This window comes from Phyllostomus hastatus, unplaced genomic scaffold (genome assembly GCF_019186645.2).
Source record: "Phyllostomus hastatus isolate PE091 unplaced genomic scaffold, TTU_PhHast_1.1 phas_scaffold_1674, whole genome shotgun sequence".
Classification (NCBI taxonomy): Eukaryota; Metazoa; Chordata; class Mammalia; order Chiroptera; family Phyllostomidae; genus Phyllostomus; species Phyllostomus hastatus.
Window position 1 is genome coordinate 2,354,628 of NW_025334011.1, and position 18,244 is coordinate 2,372,871.

The 18,244-nt window shown below is 36.0% G+C and overlaps 1 protein-coding gene across 5 annotated transcripts in view; it reads right to left on the minus strand.

The window, feature by feature from the left end:
* Positions 1-3,594: 3,594 nt before the first annotated feature.
* ANKRD17 (ankyrin repeat domain 17) overlaps positions 3,595-18,244 on the minus strand; it is a 155,236-nt gene continuing 140,586 nt past the window's right edge. For all 5 annotated transcript variants that reach the window (XM_045858251.1, XM_045858249.1, XM_045858254.1 and 2 more), the window contains 5 exons: positions 17,203-17,400; positions 7,119-7,367; positions 6,429-6,607; positions 5,881-6,045; positions 3,595-5,001 (listed from right to left, as the gene is read on the minus strand). In XM_045858251.1, the coding sequence (XP_045714207.1) occupies positions 4,942-5,001; positions 5,881-6,045; positions 6,429-6,607; positions 7,119-7,367; positions 17,203-17,400 (851 nt within the window). In that variant the 3' untranslated portion in view covers positions 3,595-4,941. The remainder of the gene's footprint in view (positions 5,002-5,880; positions 6,046-6,428; positions 6,608-7,118; positions 7,368-17,202; positions 17,401-18,244) is intronic.

Consider the following 18,244-nt stretch of genomic DNA (forward strand, 5'->3'; position numbering starts at 1 on the left):
TCACTTAAGCCTAGGTACTCTGACCTGGTAATACCCAGGAGGGAATTGATTTTAAAATATCCCAGAAAAGTCATTATTTATGCATTCACTATTTATATAATTTGAATCGTTTTCCAGGGGCTGGGGGTAGGGGTACATCTGTAGTAGTGTCAACAACAAAAATAAAGTCAGGATAATCAAAATCAATCAACAAATGAAGAGTTTTCAAGCTATTGCTCAGATCCCCAAGACTTCCTACTGTGGGGCTGTATCAGGCACAGGGGTCAGGACTGGGACCTTTTCAAACAGTACAGGTCTACCTTTTCTGCTGCTGAGGTCACATATTCCCACTTGATTATTCCATTGTTTTGTGTGAATATTGTGATCTAAAAATTATGAGTATTTTTTATTTCATCCATGTAAACATACATTTCTTAACTCACAATAGGGATGCTATCTACTTTGTAGAGAATGTTGGGGGGAAATGTCAACTCTAGAGCCCAATACAAGTGTCGGCAGTAACGTATCTGTATGCACTGGTCATCCAGCAGTGTGACTCTTTGTCCTGTGTCTTTTTTTGAGTTGGAGAGTACAGTATAAAATGACCATTCAAATATTGAGCAAACCACACAAAATCATGTCAATCCTAACATGCTGCAAATGAACTTGTGCAAGATTAAAAACTTTTTTAAACTCTAAACTCCTTAACAACAGATTATATATTTAACTCTACAGCTTCTGAAATTCTTACCCAACACAGTGCTAAACAAAGGAATGGAGCTCAAAATTTGAATACAGGCCATTAAAAACTATATGCACATACTGTCATTTAAACTTCTCATTTCCCAAATATGCTTTCTGAAATGTTTGACAATAGACACCTCAAAAGATAAGTATTTTCACAAGAAACTGTTTGTGTTACCTCTGGAATCAGATTCACGTTTTTCCTTTTTTTAAGGTGTTACTTTTCAAAACCAAAGCTACCTAATGTAGGGTTAGCTCATGTGGGGGGATCAAAATAACCCTGTAATTTATAAAAATTGTGTATTTATTCTTCCATGTTTAAACTCCAGTAACCTTCAAAGTGTTATCTATTTGATGCTATACACCTATCAAGACATTTTTTTCCAATCCACAACAGTTTTTGAACTCGATTTGGATGACTTAGTGTTTTTCCTGTTGCTTCACATCTTCTAAATCAGCACAATGTTTGATCTGAACAGGGAGGGTGGACCATAGGTGCGGAGCCATTTTTGGTCAAAAACTGAACACCCAGTGTGGTGTGGGCAGGTGCGTTCATAAATCATCCACCATGAAATGGGCAAATGCATTGAATCTTCAAAAAAAATTCACTGAAGCTGAACTCAGCCTCACAAGGTCAGGTGGTAAAACTGATATAGATGGGTTCCTTGAACACCCACCTAATAGGGGAAGCCTGTACTACAAAGGGATCGCCCTCCAAAAGATAATTTTTTTTTCCTTGGGTCCCCCCTTGTACTTTTCTCTTTATTGAAAAACATCTCTTACCAGCTTTCTTAGGATTAGTTCTTATGAACGCTGAACATGCAAAATTGGCTTTTACCCTTTTAAAGTGTGATTCATTTAGAGGCAGTAGTATGAAATCTCTTACATCTATTAGTCCTGTATTCCAACTGTCACATTATGAAGACATTTTTATGTCAAAGCCACAGTGCCCATTTCTCTCCATATTCACTTACCCACAAGTGATGGTATATTTGCAGTCAATCAAGGTGTGTAACATAGTAAGTTACATTAAAGCACTAATGATGCAGTCATGTTAAAATTCTAGTCACCTGGAATTAACCCTGGTTAATTTATAGTACTAGCTCCTTGAGTGTTGTGACTTGTTTAAGCAAACATTTATCAATAGGATATTTATTTCCAGAGACTCAGGAGCATTCAGAATTTGTAACGTATAGCCTAAGTATACAAAACAATATTAAAGAAAAAATCTGCATAGGTTCATTTATCCTAGTGAATGGAATACTGACTATATTAGCTACTTAAAATAGTGAATTGGTTTTCCTTTGGCATTTTAATCCTTTCAAAATAATCTTGATTTTAAAATGTTTTTTAAAAAGTTTGCTGATATATGTTCAAGTATGTTTGAAAGGCATGAAATGAGGATTCTGTTGGCAGAGGTAAACAAAATCACCTCTAAAATAAAATGATGAATATATGCCCTGGCTGGTGTGGTTAAGTGGACTGAGCGCTGGCCTGCAAACTGAAAGGTCACCAGTTCAGTTCCCAGTCAGGCCACATGCCTTAGTTGCGAGCCAAGTCGGGCCCCAAGTAGGGGATGTGAGAGAGGCAACCACACATTGATGTTTCTCTCCCTCTTTTTCTCCTTCCCTTCCTCACTCTCTAAAAATAAATACAGTATTTTAAAAAATAAAATGATTAGTATAAACAGATTATACAATAACTGGGATATTAACTTTTTGGGATAAATCCCAAGTGTTATTCCCAAGAATTAAGTCACTTCTTAAAAGAGAAAAATACACTGGGTAATCTACAAGTACACATACCACATACTTTCAAAAAGGGGGGGAAGGACCTGTATGGTCTCAATAAATGTTATTTTATTGTTCAAATAAAAATGTACAGCATTTCATCTGAACTATAAAAAAATGTTTTTGAAAATGTTCATAGTATAGACATCTAAAAGCATGGTATTGTACTTAACAAGCCTCATCTCTGAAACTAAATATGGAGCATTTCAATCTATGTCCCCTTACCAGTTTTAAAGTTAAGAGAATATAGGGCTTCTTCTCTTCTTTTTTTGGTAAGATACCCCATTTTAAGAAATTCAGTTTTGTGAAGCACTGCAACTCACATGTTGTAATAAATGCTCGGTGATATCTGTTGTCTACTAAGATTATTTTAATTAGAAAATAACCCTAGTTAATACAGGAAAGAAATTAGCCAGAAAATTATAGGATAGTGGCAAAAGTCATATATAATTCTGTTAAAAAGCCTTACACCCCTTTCTTAGTAAAGTGCTATAATTTTATTTCATAGGTATATTTATATGTAGGGTCTCATTTGGTTTTTCCTTTAAATTTGACTATAAATCATAGACAGATGGGCCCTGGCTAGGAAATTCAGTTAGAGCATTGTCCCAGTATGCCACGATTGTGGATTCAAGGCACGGTCAGGAGATACCCAACAACCAACCAATGAACGCATAAATAAGTGGAACAAAAACTGATGTTTCTCTTTCTCTAAAAAAAATAAAATAATTAAAATCATTCATAGAAAAACAATTTCATCTATTTAAAAACCACCTCCTACATTAAAACTTATGTTTAGGAACCTTAAGATATGTTTGAGAAACCTCCTTTTTACTCTTTATTCAGGCTATCAGAGTTAAAAAATATCTTATTTGTTTGAAGAGCCAAAGAACCATATTAATACTGTCAGTACTGTGTGATTTATCTGAATTTTAGTTAATGTTTCACCATTGTGGAATTTGTTTAGTTAAAAATAAAAAAAAAAACAGATTGATACATACATTACTTCACTTTTATGATTTCTTTTACATTTCAAACATACAAATTTATTTTTCCATATGAGACAGGGTAGGACACATTCTTTTTGGGTATGTTATTATTTATTGTTTCAAGTGAAGGGAAGAGATAAATCCCACTGAATAGTTTAGTGTGGTCCTGTATTTTATATAAACAGGTTAAATGACGACTTTATTTTGCAGTCTGTGTATTCACGTCCACCATAAATTGTCTTCATGACATATGCAAAATTTCTTTTATTACTTGCCCCAAGTTAGCTGTTGATCCTTTTCACTGATAATACACAAGTGTAAAGAATAAGAAGCCTTTAAAATTGGGGAAAGAATACTTTCCCCTAAGTAACTGAAAACTGGAATTTTATGTTGGCTCTTGATGACTAGGAAGCCAGTGTTAAGAATCAATATTGTCCAATATAAAATAGTACACTGAATTGTTTAATAATAAACAATACATTAAGAGCTTGTATATGCTGACTGGGAACCAGCGGTGGCTTTTTAAATTCTCAGAAAAGCTAAACATTTTATGGTTAGAAGAAACCACGGGCATTGATGAAGGTGCTCCATGTCCCTGTAGCAGCCATTACATTAAAAATGTTTACAAATTATTTCATGATCAGCAGGAGAATTTTACTGGTATTAGTGGTAAAGATAAGGAGAGAAGAGTGAAGTGTGCATTAGTTTTAAGCGTGACAAGATAATTAAAAGACAATAGAAAAGTGATCAATTTCTTCTTCTATATGCACTTTGCTGCAAACAAATTCAAAGGAGAGCAAGGTGGGTATTTAAAAAGCCAATCTCAGAAACATCCACTGATAATGCCCATTGTTTTACTTTGTACTTAAATTACACAAGCAGAAAAGTTATGCTTATTAATAGTTTAATGTATGAAGGACACATCCAGATTTCTGAATATGAAGGTACATACCTCACATTAATTTAAGTCTACATAAAGTAGAGCCTCTATACTGACATATTGAAATTTACTTTCTGCTTAGCCTTTTCTGTTATGTAAACAATTGTACATTTATTTGCCATTCTAAAACTTCAGGATCAAGTTTACATAATTTTGCTAAATTTCCGTGTTTGCTCAGAAGCAGTTTACAGTACTAATACCAACCAGCCAAAGAACAGCTTCAACAGAAAGTTATGTCCAAAAGGGAAGAGGGAGAAAAAAAAAAAAAGAGAAATGATAAGAAAAATGCTAACTAAGGTAAAACGGATGATGGTGGGGAATGGGCAGTCACAAATGTTCACAGAAAATAGGTCAGTTAGTAAGTTCTTCTGCAAAAAGCCTACACACTTCAGTCAAGCACATCAGTAGAATGATTTGGGAGCATAATTTTTTTTTTTTTCTGGCCACTTGTGATTTCCTCTGAATGAAAAGGAATCTGCAGGCTAACAGCTGATCCTCATCAGCCAAGCTGGTTCATATGCACACTATTCATGTGAGGTGCCCAGGGTCCAGTCCACACCTAAGAATAAAGAACAGGCATTTTATTAAATACATATTCAATACATACTTGATTACCTGATTAGAATAAAACTCTAGCTATGAACTAAAATATCTCAATCTCATTTAATTTGCAACATAGCTGGAAACAAGGAAGAAAAGCAATGATAAATCACTTCTATTTATTGTTTCCTTGCCTTTCCTCTTATTCCTCAAACAAGATCTATTAGCATTTTAAAACAATCATTACCAAAGTACATTCAGATTTATGATTGTAGAAGGAAAATGAGTCAAATATTAAACATACACCAAAAAATGCTAAAATATACAAATATGTCTATGAATTTGCAGTTATAATTTATACACGGTTATGACATTTAAGTTTCTTTCAAGAAATAACCTCTAAATGGCCCTTTCCATAACACTGGTAAATTTTGATGTATAAAATTGTAACACTTTAAAACTTAAAATTTTTTACTTAGCATCTGTTGCCCAATGAAACAAGGGTCAGGCACAAATAATGCCTTTTTTATTACAAAATCATAAGCATATAGTTCAGTAACATAACATCACACTCAAGCATACCATATGACATTTTAGGTGAGTGTTCAAATTAAAACTATAAATTATTATATCCACATTACCCTACCAATTGATATATTCAAGCAGGTGTTACTTCTGCAAGACCCTGTATATTATGCCTTCATAATTTTAGTCCAAAACTACTACCTTTGGTACCATTTTCTACATCCCTCCACTACATTTCAGCTATATTAAATTTCCCTCAATTTTCTCAACTGCCCATATTCACCATACTTTCACTGCCATGATTTATCTGTCTGCTACTTGTCTTGGCATCTCATAAACACTAAATTAATGTTCACTGGATGATCAGTCTTACTGTTTGAGGGCCATTATTTTCTGTGGAGCTTGAAACCATCTTTATCAGGGAGTTCCAAGAGGGGTCTGCAGCATGAGGGCCATTAAATATGGGTCCTCCAGCTCCATCAGGAATAGGTGCTACTGGAGGAATCATTGCATTCCCATACACAGAAAAAGGCATACCCTGAAAAAAAGAAGAAAAGAAAGGTTATGCACATTCAATTCACTGCTTTTCCCAAAATATTCAATAACCATCAAATTCATATCTGAAACTTTACCTCATTTTGGAAAAGTGTAAATTATCCAGGTAATCAAAAAATTATTTTCCATTATTTCTTTTAACATTAGATTATACATAAAGCATTTAGATAAATGCTACATAAAGCATCTAGCATTTAGATATATACTATAAAATATTCTGTCAAAAAAAATTAAACTGTAAAAAAGGATTTATAAATATTTATATTTTAGTCAGATTTTGACCTATAATTGTAGGCTAAAGCCCTAGAATCATTTAATAGGAAAAACATTTGGAAATAATAAAATGTTTATTTAAATCACCATTACCCCAACTTTAGGAAAGTCCATGTATCCTGCAGGAACATGCTGATGGAATGTACCAGAAGGAGTTACAATTCCTGTACTTTCTCGCTCCATTGCTTGATGCTGTGAAAACACTCCTGGATCAGACATTGGCCTATGAATGATAGGATTTCCCATCCCAGGGTTACACCAGTCTACTTTGTCTGAGAGAAAAAAAAGAGACAGAAAAAAAATAATTGGTGATATTTAGAATCAGAAGACAGTAAAATAAAATATAAGTACTGATAATATTTTCCACATTAAATTGTGAATTCCTTCAGAATAATGACCTACTTTTGTACATTTAACGTAGTATTTCCATGTTTGTAGGTAATGATATAATATCCTAATAAAATTACCTGAACACTTCGTGTTACAAAAGAAAAAAAGTTAAAAGTCTACAGAGCACCAAAGGAAGTATTAACATCTCCTTAATGTGAAATGAAAAAAACATGTTTACATTAGACTATTTTCAAAAAGCAATGAGAAATTCAATGGAAGATAACATGGGAACAATAGATGTTTTGAACTTTTAAATAAAAGTGATTAGTCAAAACAAAGAAAGATGAGTACCCATCTTTTAAGAATGACTATGAATGTTAAATACTGCTTACAATACTGTAGTTAAATGCATAAGCTTAATTTCCTGTAAGCAGGACAGTATAGCTATCATACCTTGACTGCCACCAATCCCTTCAAAGGACCAGATGCCACTATGCCCTACTGATGTGGACAAATTACTCCCAATAACAGACGGAGCTGAAGTTCCAGTTTGCCTGATACGTGCAGAACGTTCAGTCCCAATAGGGACTGGAACTTTTCTGTCCTGAGAGACGCTGCTGGGCTTTTCTGATCCTAAAGGTACTGATGATGGGGCAGGAGAAGGTGCACGAACTCCAGAGGACACTGACTGTGCAGGAGAATCTAGAAAAAAGACATTTTGAAATAGTATATACATGTCACCTATAGAATATGTAATTTTGTAAAACTAAATCTTAAATTCTAAAGATATCTTAAATATTCATTCTGAGGAAAAATAAAATGGGAATGTTTAAATAATCAATCATGCATATTAACATTTGATTAAAGTCTCATGACTTCGTGGTCACTTTTAATCTGGCTCAAAATTTTTCCATTTAGTTATGTGATAGTTGAATGTGAAGATGTGAATGTGGCAACTACCATGTAATAAACCACTAAACAAATTAATATTTAAATAAATTAATCCTTGACACTGAGTAAAATACAACACCAGAGCAATGCGAAGACAATCAATTAAAACAAACAACAACAAAGTGGAGGTGGGGATAATCACATCTATATTGGAAACTCCCAAACTATTCCTTAAAACACTTGTCCCTTGGTATATTATGATGAAAAAACAAAGGGATTCGGGTATCTACTAAGTCTAAAAAGGTTAGCTGAAGGAAAAAAGTTTCTTAAAAACAGGATATCACAGAATCTTAATATGCTTATAAAGTACCAGCATAGTATACTATACACCTAAAACTAACAAAATAATATTGAATATAAATTGTAATCTAAAAAAAAAGTCAAGAGAAGGTTATGTATGCCTCATTAACCAACTTTCCTTTATTGTATATTGTGCAGGTGTGTGTCTGTATTATCCAAAGCGTTCAGGTAGTTAATAAATTTGCAAAATTCTATCTAATGGATCCAAGATGGTGGAGGAGTAAGTGGCAGCTCCACAAACATCCTCCCAGAACCAAAATGGAGTTTCAGCTACATTGTATAACCAACTGAACATGAGCTGGAAAGACCATATAACCAAGGACAGACAGCACAGGAGAGCTGGCTGCCTGGGCTCCCAGGCAGCAGCTGAAGTCCTGGAGAGGTCTTTCAGTGGCCAGGGGGGTTCCCCCCAAGACATGTAGGCTCTACACCCCAGGTTGGGCTCCTCAGCTTATAGCAACAGAGCAGAGAAAGAAAGACAGATAACATCCAGCTGTGAAAAGCAGCAGGGATACTGTCATCCAGGGAAAGATGGCAAGAGATGCAAAGAGCTTCTTAAAGGTCTGACACACAAATTTTTATTGCAGCCACTTACCCTGTGCTCTGGCAGAGGGAGGGCAGAGAGGAGTAAAGATGCTTGAGGAGAGACTAGGGTTGGTGGCTCTGGGGAGAGAACTGAAAGAATAGCCACCAGGATCCCTGTGCGGAGTCATTCCCCATGCTGTAGAAGTCATCTTGCTCAGGCAGAGCAATCCCCTCCAAGTGGCATCTGCCTGAGGGGACGCAATAGCCCTGCCCACAGGAATGATTCTGCCCCAGCCTTCGGAGCTTAAGCCCAGTTGCTAAGGAGTACTGCTGGAGGTTATCTCAGTGATTAAGATTAACAAAAAGGTGGATCTCTGGGAGCTCTGAGACTTTAGCTGACCTTCCCCAGGACCTTCATGCTGATAAAAGCCAGCCTTGGTGCATAGCTTGGTTCTTTCTGCACACAGCCAGGCCCAGCAGAGACAGCCACAATGGAAGATTGCTCATAGACCCAAACAGGTTGCCTAGGGACAGCCACAGGCAGTATCTGACATAGGTTTACACCAGTCTTTGCAGATCTACCTAACACTTAGAAACAAACACAAAGAGGCAGCCAAAATGATGGTCCCCAAATAAAAGAACAAGAGAATCCACAGGAAGAAGAACTGAAAGAAAAGGAGGCAAAAACCTTATCAGATATAGCATATAATGATTATAAGGATACTCAATAGTATGAACAAAGACAGAAAAAAATAAAAAAGGACCAGTCAGAAATAGAGAATGCAATATCTGAAATAAATAATACAATGGAAGGAAGGTCAGACGAAGCAGAGGACCAAATCAGCGATTTGGAAGACAAGGTGGAAACAACTCCACAAGCAGAGCAACAGAAAGAAAAAAATAATAAAAAGAATGAGTGCTTAAGAAACCTTTGGGACAACATGATGTGTAATAGCATCTGCATAATGGGAATACCAGAAGGAGAAGAGTGAACAAGTAAACAAATGAATATAATGACTGAATATAATGAATGAAAACTTCCCTAGTCTGGTGAAAGAAAAAACACACAAGTCCAGGAAGCACAGAGAGTCCCAAACAAGATGGACCCAAAGAGGTCCACACCAAGACACATCATAATTAATATGGCAAGGCCTAAAGAGAAGAAGAAAATACTAAAGGCCACAAGAGAAAAGCATGTAGTTACCTACAAGGGAACTCCAATTAGACTGTCATCTGATTTATCAACAGAAATGTCAGAAGGGATTGGCAGGAAATATTCAAAGACCTACAACCAAGGCCACTTTAACCAGCAAGGCTATCATTTAAAATTAAAGGAGAAACAAACAGCTTCCCACACAAGAAAAAGCTAAAGGAGTTGTTAATACCAAACCAGAACTGCACCAATGTTAAAGGGCTAAGAAGAGGAGAGGAGGGGAGGAGAGAAGGGGAGAAGGGGAAGAGGCTAAGGAAGCGAGGAGAATAGAAGAAAGTAGCAGGATACAAAATTAATATACATGGATGAGGTGGGGGGCTGAAATGAAGTGAAAATAGAGACAGCTATGCTTGAACAACAATAAAAAAGTACTTAAAAATTAATATAGAGAAATCAGTTAATTTTAATATTTCGATAATGAACTAAGGGAAAGGGAAATTAGGAAAACAATCCCATTCACAATTGCTTCAAAATAAAATACCTAGGAATAAATCTAACCAAGGATATAAAAGACCTGTCCTTGGAAAATTATAAGAAACTGAAGAAGATGCAAGTAAGCGGAAGCACATTCCTATTCATGGACAGGAAAAATTCACATCATTAAAATGTTCATGCTACTGAAGCAATCTATAGACTCAACACAATTCCTATTGAGATTCCAATGACATATTTCACAGAACTAGAACAAATATGTCAAAAAACTTTATATGGAACCAAAACAGGCCCTGAATCACAACAGTGATCCTAAGAAAGAAGAACAAAGTTGGAGGAATCACCCTAATATCAAACTATACTATAAGGCCATAGTAATCAAAACAGCATGTACTGGCATAAAAACAAACACAGATCAATAAAAAGCCCAGAAATAAACCCACACACACAATGGGCTAAAGATAGTTCATTCTATAAACAGGGTTGAGAAAATTGAACAAATACATGCAGAAAAAATGAAACTAGGTGACACACAAGAATATAATTCAAAATACATTAAAGACTTAAATATTAGATCCCAAAATTAAAAATCCTAGAAAAAAACATAGGCAGTAAAAACTTGGACATTGATAACAGCAATATTTTATCTGATTTATCTCCCCAGTCAAGGGAAACAAAAGGAAAAAAATAAATGTGACTATATCAAACTAAAAACTTTTGCAGAGCAAAGGAGACCATCAACAAAATAAAAAGGCACCCACAGAATGGGAGAATATATTTGCCAATACATCTGATAGGGGGTTAATATCCAAAATGTATAAAGAACTTACATATCCGAAGGAACCCAAAACACTAATGAATATAAGCACCTATGTTCATTGCAGCATTATTTAAAATAGCCAGGATATGGAAGCAGCCCAAGCGTCTATCAGTAGATGAATGGCTAAAACAACTATGGGACTATTATACAATGGAACACTATGTGGCTGTAAAAAAAGAAGAAAATTTTACCCTTTTGTGACAGTACGGTTGAACGTGGAAAGCATTATGCTAAGTGAAATAAGTTAGTCACAGAAAGACAAATACTATATGATTCAGTTACATGTGAAATCTAATGACAACTGAACCAACAAGCAAAACAGAGACAGAGTCATAGATAGCAGAATGACAGCTATTGGCGGGGCAGGGGTGGGGGACAGGGGAGAAGTTAGGGAGTGGGGGGATCAAGCAAAAAGGAAAAAGGGCTCATGGGCATGGACAAAAGTGTGATTGCAGGGCGAGGCGGGTACAAGAGGGATAAATGGTAATGGAAAAAAATACAATAAAAAATATCTATCTATCTGCATGCATGCATGCACACAGACACAAAAGCATAGTGCTTCTATTTCCCAAGGTACTTTTCGGGGAATTTGGAAGACAAAGAAAAATTCAGTAATATTATTAGCCTGAGTATGTTTTTCAAAAGACTTATTATACATATTTTAGAGTTGTACAGAATGAAAAGTACTATGGAGATCAAATTCGTCTTACTAGCACTTGCAGAGGTCTATTTTTGGTTAAATTGTTAGTACCTCCTACCACTGAGCTGTAATGACTATTAACTAAAAAGAATGTGAAAGTCCTTCATAAATTATAACATACAGATATTGGTATGATTGTGGAAGAAAGTATAAAATGTGATGGGCTTATTATCTGCAAAAATAAACCCAGAAAACTGTTCCCCTCTAATAACAAATTAAAGTATACCTCCTATGGTAATGGATCACTAGTATTATGTGACAGTACTTACTTTTAACACATCATAAGAAAATGGAAAAGTCACATAAGTGTCTTTAAAGCAATTATAAATATAAGAAAATTCACCTTAAAATTATATTGCTAAAAAGAGGGAATTCTAGGATTTTAGTGGTAGCAGTAGCACAGGGTTTGATTCTTCTCAAACCCTTCCATAAATTAAACAAACAAAAAACTACTAAATTAGCAAAGCCAAAAAACAACAACAATCCCCCCAGCCCTTGTGCACATTGATAATATCTAAATCCAAACAGACAAGGTATCCAAATCAATCCAAAGACACAAGTTATTGGGGACAAATCACCAACAGCTATAAGGCTCAGGTTGTGTCAGCATCTGTGTGGAAGGAAGCAACTCTCCAGACCTAAGGACAGAATACAAGAACCACAAAACAGTCAAAACTACTCATAGGAAAGCAAGGCAGGCCAATTATGAGAACAGCAAGCGAAACTGGGAGAGTTCTGCCTAAGTGTGGTAACTGCAGGGGCTTCACAGTAAAGCAGGTGTGTCAAACTCATTTTCACCAGGGGCCACGTCAGCCTTGAGGTTGCCTTCAAAGGGCTGAGTGTAATTTTCGGACTGTATTAAGTGTAGTTACTCCTTAGTTTAGCGAGAGCTCGGTACTGCCACCAGGTAGAAACAAGGTGCTGGGCTGGATGAAATAAGGTGGAGGGTCGGATTCAGCCTGTGTGCCTTGTGTTTGCCACCTGTGCAGTAAAGTCCAAAAGAGCTGATGTAGTGTAAGTTCCATGAATTCTCAAAAGAACCTGCTGAAACCTTCTTCCAGGATAAAGCCACATACTGGTAAGAAAGTTCTAGGAACAGATTCCAAACTGAGCAGGAAAGGGACAACAGAAGCAAAGTGAACATCCAGTCAAGAGTGGAACAGATGTGATAAAGGTGGGTGGTGAGGCCAACAAAGACGGCGGATTTAATAAACTTTAAGGCCATATTTTTGCACACTTCCCCACAAGAGGGATTTCTGGCACCTTTAAGCTAGAAAACATATTCTGATCTACTTATCCCTTGTATAAGTTCAGGAAAACTTTAAAACTGCAGAACAACAGAACTGGAGTCATATATCATACAAAGTTATTATATGAAATAAAAGACATATGAATCCAGAACACCTTATAGATAATAAAAGCATGCTAGGAAGAAAGCTGTATCTTAATATTCCAAAGGCACATTAAAAAGAAACAAATCTAAGGACTTCTGGTCAAGATGGAGGTGTAGGTAGACATGCCTCGCTTCCTTGCACAACCACAAGAAAAGTCACAAGTATCCTCAAAACACAAATCACCTGAACTGCCAGAAAACTGAACTGTATGGAATGCCGACAATCAAGGATTTAAAGAAGCCATATTCATCCAGATGGGAAGGGAAACCGGAGATGAGGTGATGGGGCAGACAGCATGTGGAGTGGTGGCAGCTGGCGGAACAGGTGGCCCCACATTCACATGTGGTGGATAAAAATTTGGAAAGATACCTATGGAACGAGCGATCCCAGCCCCAGGCCAAACCACAAGTCCAGGGTTCCAGCTCTGGGAAAATAAAGCCTCATAACTTCTGGCTATAAAAACCAGTGGGGTTTGGTGCTGTAGAAGAAACAGCTGGTCTATCAGAAGAGTCTGTTTAAAGGGCCCACATGGTTGCAAAATATATGCAAACACACCCACTCTATGAACCAACACCAGGGCAACAGCTAGAGGGGTGCTAGTTGTATATGGGAAGGGGGTTAAGTGACTAGAAGTGAGGCAAGTGCCAAGAAAACCTCCAGCAGCCAGGCAGCGGCTTTGTCTCCTGTCTGACTCCTCCCCCACATACAAAGCCACAAAGTGGTGAAGTGGGTTGCCCTGCCCTGGTGATAACGAAGGCTCCACCTCATACAATGTAACAGGTACATTTTAACGGAGTTAAAGCAGTTCTACCTAATACATAGAAACAAATACAGGGAGGCTGCCAAATTGAGGAGACAAATGTGACCCAAATGAAAGAACAAAAATCCCAGAAAAAGAACTAAACAAAATGAAGACAGCTATCCTATCAGATGAAGAATTCAAAACAAAGGTGATAAGGATGCTCAGAGAACTGACTGAGTATGGCAAAACCATAAGGGAAGAAATGAAGGCTACATTAAGTGAAATAAAGAGAATTCTACAGGGAATCGACAATGAAGGGAAGGACATCAGGGTTCAAATCAATGATATAAAACAGAAAGAAGAAACAATCAACCAAAACAGAATGAAGAAACAAGAATTCAAAATAAAGAGGAGAGAATAAGAAGGCTCTGGGACATCTCCAAAAGTGCTAATACCCAAACTATTGGGATGCCAGAAGGAAAAGAGGAAGAGCAAGAAATTGAAAACTTCCTTGAAAAAATGAAAGAAAACTTCGCTAATTTGGTGAAGGAAATAGATATATAAGTTCAGGAAGCACAGAGAGTCCCAAACAAGTTAGACCTAGAAAGAAACACACCAAGACACATCATAATTAAAATGGCAAAAGTTAAAGTTAACTTTAAAAAGTTAAAGTTAAAAAGTTAAAAAGTTAAAGAATCTTTAAAAAAACAGCAAGAGAAAAGGAGTTACTTACAAAGGTGTTCCCATAAGACTATTAGCTGATTTCTCAAAAGAAACCTTGCAGGCAAGAAGGCGATGGAAAGAAGTATTCCAAGTCATGAAAGGCAAGGACCTACATCCCAGATTGCTCTATCCAGCAAAGCTATCATTTATAATAGAAGGGCAGATAAAGTGCTTCCCAGACAAGCTAAAGCTAAAGGAGTTCATCATCACCAAGCTCTTATTACATGAAATGTTAAGGGGCTTATTTAAAAAAATGAGGAAAAAAACTTATGCACAGGAAAATGACAAACTCACAACTAACAACACTGAACCTAAAAAATCAAAAACAAACTAAGGAAACCACTAGAACAGGAACAGAATCACAGAAATGGAGATCATATGGAGGGTTATCAGCTGGCAGGTGGAAAAGGGAGAATGGGGGAAAAGGTACAGGGAATAAAAAGCATAAATGGTAGGTACAAAATAGGCAGAGGAGGTTAAGAACAGTATAGGAAATAGAGAAGCCAAAGAACTTATATGTACGAGCTGTGGACAGGAACTGGGGGAGGTGATGCTGGAGGGAAGGGGGAGTACGAGGCAGAAGGGGGCAAAGGGTGAAAAATTGGGGCAACAGTAATAGCATAATCAATAAAATATACTTAAAAAAAGAAAAAATGAAACTACAGTCTAAAATTCCAAAGTGAGTTACAAAAATATATGAAAGAACAGCATAATTCAGAATTAGTAAAACTGTAAACAACATGCAAGATTTAGGAAAGTATTAGAAATGAAAAAAACTCTAGAAAAGACTAAATTGAACTATAAGGAACACAAGATGGTGTAAATATAAAAGATAAACAAAGTTTTTAAAAATTGTTTTTTAAACTATGTATTAAAAGGGCAGAATTACATACCTGTGAAAAATCAACCCAGAACAACTAAAACCAAGACATACCGTATTTTGCCGTGCATAATGCACCCCCATGTATCATGCACACCCACGTTTTTGTGTGCGTTATACACAGGGTTATCATACCCATTATAATATCCATGGCATGTAATCATTACACCCATGTATAATGCGCATCCTTATTTTTCCCTCAAAAATTTGGGCAAAAAGTGCGCATCATACACAGCAAAATATGGTAGTCAAAGGAAGTAGGCAGGAAGGCAGGCAGGAAGAATGATCAGAAAAAGGGATGAATGAATCTTACCTTCCCCCAGGCCCATTCCTGGGAGCCTGCCCTAACCTCTGTATATGATCTAGTTTCTCTTTCCTTTCCTGTATCCTTCCAAAAACAAAAGCAAAAGCAAAATAACAGTAACCTTCCAACATTCTGTTTAAATGTACAGAATATCTAGATCACATCATCATCAATATACTTCTTTATTCATTTTCGCAGTCCTACAGTGCATCTCATATAGTGTTAGAATTGCTTATCCATAATATTATTAAACAAATGTACTAAGTAGAACTGAAGATCTGGCTGAAGTCTATTTGTCTTTCCCCTGAAGGGTACATTATTTTCTTCTTATATTGGTAACATTATTTTAACATTTCTTACATTATTTCTGGCATATTCACAATAACAATCACTTTGAATTCTTTCTTAAACCAGTTCTTCTCATTTAGGGACATCTGTGCAAGGACAATTAAATATTCTTTCTTTGTGACAGTCTTCACTATTTGACAAACACACACACAAAAACTACACAGAATGTAAATTCACAACTTCATGCTTTAACTGGAAATGTACTTTGATATGCATTTCTTAAATATTTATATATTTGTTTATTTATTTATTTTTATATTTCATTCAGTTAACCAGGCTCTATTAACTGGGTTCTAATACTCTTAGAAAGGAATTCAGTTTAAAAAAATGGTTCTTATTGTAATTTCCTGAAGAAGAAAGCAATTTCATATTTTTATCTTCACATAAAGAAACTTGAAAACTACAAACACAAAAATGCAATAACCTTACTACATAAATCTCTTAATATGAGTCAAATTTCCTATTTATAGATGATCTTCCTTAGTTTGAAAATCTATTCATTGCTTCCAAAGTCTGACTACAGTTAAAAATACACATCTGATAGTTGTGCTGTTAATGCAGTAAATGAGATTTAAAGGGGGATAAAAAGCATGTGATATTTATACTTTTAAGGTCAGAAATCTTTCTCCTTGGTAGCTGTGTTCTCAAATAAAACTAAAAGTGAAGATAAATCAATAGGCGGCACAATAGGGATTTTCCCCCCTCAACAAGTAATTCCTCTTAGAAATAAACTCTAATAAAATATACTAAGTTTGATAAAACATATTAAAGGTTGATTTCAGTAATGTCTTTTTAAAAGATTTTATTTATTTATTTTTAGAGAGAGAAGGGAAGGAAGGGAGAAAGGAAGAGAAACATCAATGTGTAGTTGCCTCTCACATGGTCCCCAGTGGGGACCCGGCCCACCACCCAGGCAATGTGCTCTGATTGGGAATTGAACTGGTGACCCTTTGATTCGCAGCCTGTGCTCAATCCACTGAGCTACAGTAGCCAGGGCTGATTTCAGTAATTTAAAAACCTAGAAATTCAACTGAAATTCTCCCTAGTTTCATAAATTGCCATGAATACAAATTACACTTTTATATAGTATTAAATTTATGGTAAGCTTTAAAAGTTAAAAATTCCAAACTTTGAAAAACTTAAATCCTTTTGTTTTTAAGGAAACATATGCAAACTCTTGTGAAATTACAGTGTATAATACTCACCACTTGATGCTGATGAACATGGGGTCAACAAACTAAGTGGGGAAAAATGCTGTCTGTTAAAGTTAGCAGCTGCAGGTGCTCCTCCCAGGGGTGCCCCAGGTCCATACATCTGACCTCCTGACAGGTTTGAGGCAAAGTTTCCCAAATGTGTAGAAGAAGGTGTTACAGAGCCATATGGTGAGTCCATATTGACAATACCTATAATGTAGAAAATAACTGTGATTTACAAGTTACCCTACCCCAAGAAAAATAATTAGAAAAACTTAAAATTCCAAGAAGCCCCTAATATATCCCAAAATATTTTGGATTAAGAAGTCTCCCTGCTTACTAATTTTTTGTCCACTGACTCACCATTTCCCCCTTTGTTTTATAAACATAACTATAAAAAAATAACTATCAAGGAAAACAGAATTTTAATATTTGACATTTGATCAATTATAAAATACACGTAGCTTTAATACCAACATTGGAATTTAAATAGGTTTAATACCAAGGAGTTGCATTAAATTTTATTTTAAAACGTTTAGGGGGGAAGGAAGGATGAATAGGTAAAACACAGAGGACTTAACCCACAGAATATATATCACCAAGAGTAATCCCTAATGTAAACTAAAGACTTTGATATGGATATGTTAATGTAGGTTCATCAACTGTAACAAAGTACCAATCTGGTGGGAGATGTTGATGGGAGAGGCTATGCCTTCATGGCGACAGGTGTATATAAGAAATCTGTACTTTCCTCTCAATTTTGCTGTGAACCTAAAAGTGCTATAAAAATTAATAAAGTCTTAAGAAAACTATAGGGGAAAAAGAAAAAGCTGTGGCTATACTTCTCCAACAGAGGGATCTGTTAATAAGCACTTTAGCTAAGGGGCCATACTTTCTAAATCCAACAGTGGCACAATCTGTCACTGCCTCCAGATGTACTGCAGTGTGAGGTTTAAAACACTACCTATGGCCCTGACCAATGTGACTCAGTTGGTTGGGCATCCTCCTGCAAAGCAAAAGGTCACTGGTTTGATTCCAGGTCAGGGCATTTGCC